General features: G+C 64.3%; 3 protein-coding genes across 3 annotated transcripts in view; 1 reads left to right on the top strand and 2 right to left on the bottom strand.

The window, feature by feature from the left end:
• Positions 1-75: 75 nt before the first annotated feature.
• On the bottom strand, positions 76-2,368 carry MNEG_1857 (hypothetical protein; the record flags this gene model as incomplete). The annotated part of the gene is made up of 8 exons (XM_014049667.1): positions 76-89; positions 349-505; positions 704-746; positions 1,001-1,101; positions 1,291-1,410; positions 1,550-1,601; positions 1,824-1,943; positions 2,286-2,368. 8 exons carry the CDS (start codon positions 2,366-2,368, stop codon positions 76-78), a joined length of 690 nt encoding a protein of 229 aa, XP_013905121.1.
• A 185-nt stretch (positions 2,369-2,553) lies between these two features.
• Positions 2,554-4,743, bottom strand: MNEG_1856 (hypothetical protein; the record flags this gene model as incomplete). The annotated part of the gene is made up of 4 exons (XM_014049666.1): positions 2,554-2,668; positions 2,873-2,951; positions 3,388-4,511; positions 4,649-4,743. The coding sequence occupies 4 exons, from the start codon at positions 4,741-4,743 to the stop codon at positions 2,554-2,556; spliced, it is 1,413 nt and encodes a 470-aa protein (XP_013905120.1).
• A 917-nt stretch (positions 4,744-5,660) lies between these two features.
• MNEG_1855 (hypothetical protein) overlaps positions 5,661-7,388 on the top strand; it is a gene marked incomplete at both ends in the record, with an annotated part of 14,083 nt that continues 12,355 nt past the window's right edge. Inside the window, 3 exons of the mRNA XM_014049665.1 lie at positions 5,661-6,107; positions 6,425-6,537; positions 6,863-6,907. Coding sequence (XP_013905119.1) covers positions 5,661-6,107; positions 6,425-6,537; positions 6,863-6,907 — 605 coding nt within the window. The remainder of the gene's footprint in view (positions 6,108-6,424; positions 6,538-6,862; positions 6,908-7,388) is intronic.

Here is a 7,388-nt window from a genome sequence, read left to right as displayed (position 1 = left end):
CCCCCCGGCGGCGCCAGCCTGTGCCGCGCCATGCCCAGGAGGTCCAGCGCGTCCTGGCGCTTGGCGGCCCGCGTGTTACACACGGTGATCTGGGGGCGGAGGGCGGCGCGAGGGGCGCAGCATTTTGCAACAATGAAGTGAAGGCCGTCTCCTTCAACAAACCCTCACGCACCTGGCTACTGTGCCCTGGATGGATAAGTTCAAGGGGCAAAAACAAGGAAAGCGAAGCAGCGTGCGCAAAGCCCTGCTGTGCAGCACAGGCCTACCCATGCGGCCAGCCCGCAGACCCCCCGCACGTGGCACAATCAACAGACCCAGCCCCTGACACCTCCCCCCACAAACGCACACGCACCTGCCGCGCCAGCCTCTTGAGCTCTCCCTCCAGCCCCTCCTGGTCGCCCTGCAGCCCCCTGATGGCGTCGTCCAGCGCCGCAAAGTCCTCGGGGCTGGTGCCGCTGCGTTCGCAGATCTCGCGCGCGCCCAGGTTCAGCACGATCTCGCTGACCTGGGGGGGGGGTTGTTGGGTGCGAATACGCGTTGTCAGTGCGAATATACTTGTTGCCAATGAGCTCACGGGCTGTGGCGCGGGCTATGCTTTGAGCGGAGTGAGCAGGGAGCCGCTCTCGGGCCAGGGGCAGGCAAAGGTGTGTGCGGCAGCGGCGCGCGTGGGCCGTGCCTTGATGTTGTCTGTCTTGGTGGCCACAAATGAGATGTTGGAGTACTGCCCGTCCATCAGCATCTGGCGCCTGCGGCCGGGATGGCAGGACAGTGGGCGTGGGCCGGCTATCCAAGGCACAGCGTTACGGCCCTTTGAAGGTGCAGGTGTGTCAGCTGCAAGCTCATGCTGGCTGAGGTACGAGTGCAGGGGTTGGACAAGCGGGGCCATCAACTAGACACGCTGCAGCGGGGCGGCTCGGCGCCTAAGCTAGCCGCACCCCCCCAACCCCCAAGGGGGGCACTCCGCAAGGGGGGGGGGGGGGTCCAGGGCCCGGGGGCCCACCGGAAGGTCGACCCCAAAAGGTCCTTTGCTGACGCGTTGTCGACGGCGCGCGTCACCTCGGCCGCAACCCACACCGCCCCGCACTGCTTCAGGTACGACTCCTGGCAGGGGTGTTGGATGGCACGGGGGAGGGGCAAGAAAGAGCGGCATTGAGAGTGTTTGCAGGAGGTCGAGGCTGTGGGAGTGGAGCGCTGCCATGGGCCAGACCAGCAGGGCCAGACCAGCAGCTCCGGCCCCGTCAAATTGAGAGTCAAGTTGGCGCCAACACCCGCTCTGGAGCGGCCACTCACCGCGACACGGCCTCGCGCCGCGTTGGCGTCCCTCACTCCCGGCAGGTCCACCAGCACCGCGCCGCCCCGCAGCACCTCCCAGTTGTGGGAGATGCGGCACAGCCGCACCAGCGGCCACGCCTGCGTGCACGCGTCGGCACGTGCAATCTAAGGCAGGGTATTGATCATGGAGCGCATTGAAGTGTCACTCATCGGGAATGCGCACGGCACTGGAGGTGAGGCCAATTGACCAAAGCCCTGCAGAGCGCTCCGCGCGCACCTGTGGCTGGCCGCTCTGGTTGTGGCTGTCTGCGTAGACCCCCAGCTGCTTCCTGTGCGGCAGAGCGCCACCGAGAAAAGAGCCAGCATCATCAATCTCATGCCATGTGTCGTGTGTAGTTCTGAGGAGTCAAGGATGAGACCTGCAAACTTGGCTGGATAGCCGTGTGTTGAGGCATGCCGGCATTCTGTGCAGGAGCCCTTTTAAGGCAAACAGGGGACGCCTGCAAGGGCGCCCTGCCGGCAATACGAGGGACAGCAGCTGCGCGGGAAACCGCCCGCGCCTGAATTCCTTGGCGCTGCCCTCGTTGATGCGCTTCCCGCAGCCGACCAGGGCAGTCACGCTGTTGCCGCGCCGCTGCAGCGCCTCCAGGCTCAGACGGCCAGGGAACGTCCTGTGGGGTTACGGAAAGTTATAATGAGGGTGGGCCGAAATGCTTTCTGCTGCCACCAGAACAGCGCCAGCATGAGCACTCTCAAAAGGCAGCCACTGCAACCCCAGCATGGGCAGCACCATCACCTTGTCCGCTCGATCTCATATGTGCGCATTCACATGCATGTTGTTGTGGCACAACGTGCAGAGCAACACACCCAAACGCACACACACACTCACACACAAATATGCACAGACACCCAACACCCGAACACAAACACACACACACACACACACACACACACAAACAAGGAGAACGAATCACTTTACTTCAGACAACCACATGCTGCGCCCTGTCGTTCACCTGATGAGCTCTCGGCCGTAGATGGCCTCAAGCACCGCCTGCGCCGCGCCCTTCTCGTTGCGCGCGTCCACGTTGCGCTCCATGGACGACTGCACCGTCACCACACCGTCATCATCCTGCAACACGGATCAGGGCGGCAGCAGGGAGGTACGCAGGGGCAGGCGACTGCACGCTGATGTCACAGAGGGGACGATCCTGGGCCTCTCTCAACACTGCACGCATATTGCAACCAGTCCCCCGAGGCCTCCCGCTCCTTGCCCCCCCTTTATCATGCCTTGAGGTCCTCCAGGGCCTGTGTCAGCAGCTGGTCAAACTCCTCGCGCGACACAAACTCGATCTCGGCCACGTAGCGCCCTGTCGCCGCGTACGACACCTCGATCACGCTGGGGCCACAGGGGCAGGGGGAGGGGTGAGGGGAGCAGGGGAGGCAGAGGAGTAGGGTATGGGCCTTCAAGGGCGGGCAAAAAACAGCACTTGGCAGTCAGGAAGGAAAGAGGCGAGGGGCGCATGAGGGGCCGCGGCCGCGGGTTCGATCCAACAATTTGTGTGCAGCATGGGGCCAATATGCGAGCGGGCGCGCGGGGCACCTTGCTGTGCAGGCGCGCATGCCGTTGGTCGGCAGTATATTGTCCTCTCCCAGCAGCGCGTTGAGCAGGCTGCTCTTGCCTGGAGGGCGTGAGGGCGGGTTGAGGCAGAACGCAGAGGGTAATCGGAAGGGGATGGCCCGGCAGCAGGCACAGAGCAGGCACAGCGCATGCAGCGCACGGCACACAGGTAGTTGTGAGATGAGACGCCCCGCAGCCGCATCGACATATGCATGCATGCCGCCTGGCAAGTCTGGCAGTCCTTATGGAGCACGTGCTCATGCCCCAGGGGGAGCGCAGGCAGCATACCCCACCCAGCATGCATGCATGCCTGTGCTCAAGCGTGCATGAATGCATGCGGGACTGCATGCTGCATGCATGCAGCATGCAGCCATGCTGCTTGAATGCATGCAGCATGCATTCAAGCACCCATCCATGCATGCATGCATGCAAGCCCTCGCTGGTAAGCCAGCAGACGGCAGCCCCCAAGCACCCCCTCACGCACCCACCCCACCCACCTGACCCCGTGTCCCCGACGACGCCGATGATGACGCGTGGCATGCCAGCGCTGCCCGCCTCCAGCTCCCGCAGCTCCTTGTCCCACAGCCGCGACATCTCGGGGCCGGCCATGCGCGACTTGGGGGGCAGGCTGCCCGCTCCGCTCGATGTCGAGGCGTCAGAGGGCCCTGCCCCGGTGGGCGCTTCGCCGCCGCCGAATAGCACGGCACGGAGCTCTGATGCGACCGCAGCGCACTGCGCGGGCACCTCCTGCAGCGGGTCCAGCGGGGGCGGCTTGGCCCCGCCGCCGCCGGCGCGGCCGCCTTCGCCGCCCGTGCCCGCGCCGTCTGTGGCATCTGGGTCAGTCTTGACGCGCACAGCGGGCGGCAGCTCCTCATCACCGGGCGGCGCAACGCGCTTGGCGCCTGATGCGGGGGTCGCGGGCGGGACGCCGCCGCTGCGCACCGGGGACGTCGCTTGCGGAGGGGTCGCATGCGGCGGCTGGACGGGCAGCACCGGGACGAGCGGGGCTGCTGAGGGGCCCTGCGCTGCAGTGTTCAGGTCCCCGGAGTCCATGCCTTGCTGAACATCTGTGTCATCAGCACCGCCGTCCCCGATGGCTTTTGTGCCAGGAGCTGGTGAACGTGCTTCAGTGGCATCTGCGGCAGCGTCGGTGCTTTCGGTGCCTCGGCCAGCTGCAGGCAGGGCCTGCAAGGCCGGCGGGCAGTCGCCGTGCGAGGCTGCTGCCAGAGACGGCGCAGCCTGGGGTGCGGCCACAAGCGCAGCCAGCGCAGGAGGAGGCGGGGCAAAGGGCGCATCGGCCGAGCCTGCAGCCGCGAGCCCCGGCTCCGCCTTCACCAACGTGCCGATTCCTGTGGCTCCAGCGCCCGTCGCCGCTGCCGCGGCCGCCGCCGCCGCCGCACTCGGTGCCAGCTGCTGTGAGCTGCTCGGCGCGGCGCCGCCAGCGCCGTGACCACCGGCGGCGGCCGCGGCTGCAGCGGCGGCGGAGCCGGGCGGCGCCTCTGCCAGCATGAAGGCGAGCGCTGCATCCTCTGGCAGCTCGCCTGGGGGCGCCGCGCCGGCCAGTGCCGCACGGTCCATGACGACGACCTCGTCGCCAATGGCGAGGACGCAGGCGCTGCCCCTGGGCGGATAGATGTTTGTTGTGTCATGGCGCTGGGACACCAACAACATGCCACGGCGAGCGAGTGTTGGTGTGCTACAACAGAGCCAATGCATCCTGAGCGATGTTCAGCATGCGAGTCGATAGGGGTGGCTCACTTGAGGAGCACATTGACGCCCTCAGCTCCCTCCTGTTGCACAAGCAGCGCCTTGGTGCGCGACAGGCATGTGAGCGTCGCGGCTCTGGGTCCCATGCAGTCAAGGGCGGCCAGCAGGGCGCCGCCATCCCGCAGGTACGATCGCGCGCTGGTGCATGCGACAACGTCGGGCTGCGGCTGCCCGCTGCCCGTGTAGATCAGTTGTACCGCCATATTCTGGTTCCCCGGACCCCGATGCACAATCGACGGGGCAGCCTGTCAGCAGGCTGACGAGCAAGTGGGTGGGCACATGGGTGCAGCGCGATTTGCAACGTTCAAAGACCTTGAATACCCATGAATGACAATGTCAGCGCACCGAAAGTACTGTAGCAACGTCTCACTCGAGTCACTACCAACAGACCGCTGAGCACATTTCAAATTTGCGCGCCTAGTGCACCGGTATCAATGTACCAGTAAGCTCTCGTGGATGCAGCATAACAAGTAGAAACTGCTGCGTGCAACAAATACCCAGTGTTGATCAAGCAGCGGTGTAAGATCACAGCCCGGCACCACAACGTCACCGCAAGCCGCACATGAAGCGGAAGCGAGGATCGCAGCATCCAGACACTGTGGGGACATCTCATGTATCAGCTGGCACTGCCAAAGGTGGCTCCGCTGTGGCTAAGAAGCGGGACACGCAGGCACGCCAGGCGGGGGCCGCCGCCCGTGGTCGCCACGCAAAGGCGCCCCAGCCGCCATCCCCCAGGTCCCAGGCCATAGCCAAGTTTGGCCTGCTGAGCCCGCCGGCCGGGCAGCGCCAGGTGAGAGTCCCAGTTATTGCCGGGCGCCTTGTCATGATGTTTCTTGCTGCAGGAGCGAATGCGCGTGGCGTCTCATATCTGGTCTCCGACAGCAGTCGCCAAATGGACTTTTGAGCTCTGCGCTGCCAGCAGCAGTAGGTCAAACCTGGCGGGATACTGGCGCGCAGCCTCAGCTTGCAGGATTTTACCCTCTCCTGCCCCACGCACCACATCATGGCACAGGTGGCACTGACCACGCCGAGCGTCGCGCTCTGGGACGAGGACTGGGCTGGTGACATCAACACAAAGCAGTGGCAGTATTACTCTAAAAATAACATCGACGACAGCGCCGACGCCACTGTCAACCCCGACGAGGCCTGGCGGCGCTACAGCGCAGCGCGCGCCCCGCTGGAGATGGCAGCATGCAGGGACGCGGCGCGCGCGGCGAAGCGCGCGGCCAAGCGTGCAGGGGCCAACGCCACTGGCGGCCAGAGCGGCCGCAGCGGCGGCGAGCAGAGGCTGAATCCTGGCACGAAGCTGGTGGCTGATGAGTCAGAGGACGAGGACGGTGACGATGAGGATGACTACGACAGTGAGCACTGTGAGTGCTACATCGCCCCCAGCCACCTGCGTTCCATGGTGGCGGACGCAGTGTCGTCCTTCCCGGGCCTCACTGAGCAGGTAGGGAAGGGTGCGAGTGTCGCCCTGGAATTCTGTTGGTGTTGCTTCAAAACATTGGCGAAGTTCTCAAGCAAGCGCAAGCAGCAGCCTCGATTTGTGCCCTGTGCGCGCGTAGGCCCGCCGGCCCTGGTGTTTTGTGGGCGTATTGATGTAACTGCCACCTGCCATACCAAATGCAATGTGTTGCAAGAGCCATTGCTTTCTGTGTTCAATTCTGCATATAAACCGCATGGGGGCTTGCTCGCCTGCGGGCAAGCGCTGTGTGCGGCAGAGCACAGCCCTTGACTCACAGCCCCGCGCCGCCGCCTCCGCCGCAGGGGAGGGGGCTGCTGGGCCGGAGCATGTATGTCACGAACTGCGGCGCGGAGTACTGCGAGAGGGACGAGGTCGACAACTTTGAAGCAAGGGCGCGCGTTTTTGGCATCGACAGGTGCGCACCGCGCTCCTGGCAGGGCGCACGCACGGTCACGCTGCCTGACCTGCCCATACTCGCCATGCGCGTGTTGTCATTTCTGCGGTCGTCAGATACTGGGCCACGTGTGTTGCAGTGCAATTGAGGGCTTGGTGCAAGAGAGAGCATCCGGTTGCTGCTGTCTGTGGGGAGGCGGACAACCGCTTGGGATGGTGAGCATGCAGCAGCTGCTGTGCCTTGCGCCCCATTACACACCTCATCGATTGGCACTTCTGCACCCAAGCGGCCCATCACCTTGGTCCGATGGCTCGCGCTTTTGCACCCGACCCTCTTGGTTCGTCAGCCCCAACGTGGTGGACGTGTTCCACAGGTTCCACAGCAGGTCCAGGTGCGCGAGGCTGGGCCAGGAAGCCAGGGGCTGCCTCTGGCCCAAACAGCTGACCCGTCCGTGCGCGGCATGCATGTCAATTTGGAGGGTGGCTGCGCCAATGGGCGATAGTGCGGGCGCCATGGCAGCCAACGTGCCGCAATCGCACGCACCTGTGCCGTGCTTTTGCAACTTCAAACATGATTGCATACGTGCACCTTGCCTGCGACACCAATTGTATATGCCCCATTGGCACATGGCACACAAACCTGGGCATTCGCACACACAAAAGGACAACACAAACACATGAATACGATCATACAGCATACGTGCGTACACACATGCACGTGCGCACGCACGCACGCACACACGCGCACACACACACACACAAACACACACACACATGCACGCGTGCACGCGCGCACGCATACACACACACACACACACAAACACACGCGCACGCGCACACACACACACACACACACACACACACACACACACA

This window comes from Monoraphidium neglectum (genome assembly GCF_000611645.1).
Source record: "Monoraphidium neglectum strain SAG 48.87 unplaced genomic scaffold scaffold00195, whole genome shotgun sequence".
Lineage (NCBI taxonomy): Eukaryota > Viridiplantae > Chlorophyta > Chlorophyceae > Sphaeropleales > Selenastraceae > Monoraphidium > Monoraphidium neglectum.
The sequence above is the reverse complement of the archived record's forward strand: the minus strand, read 5'-3'. Positions and strand labels throughout refer to the sequence as shown.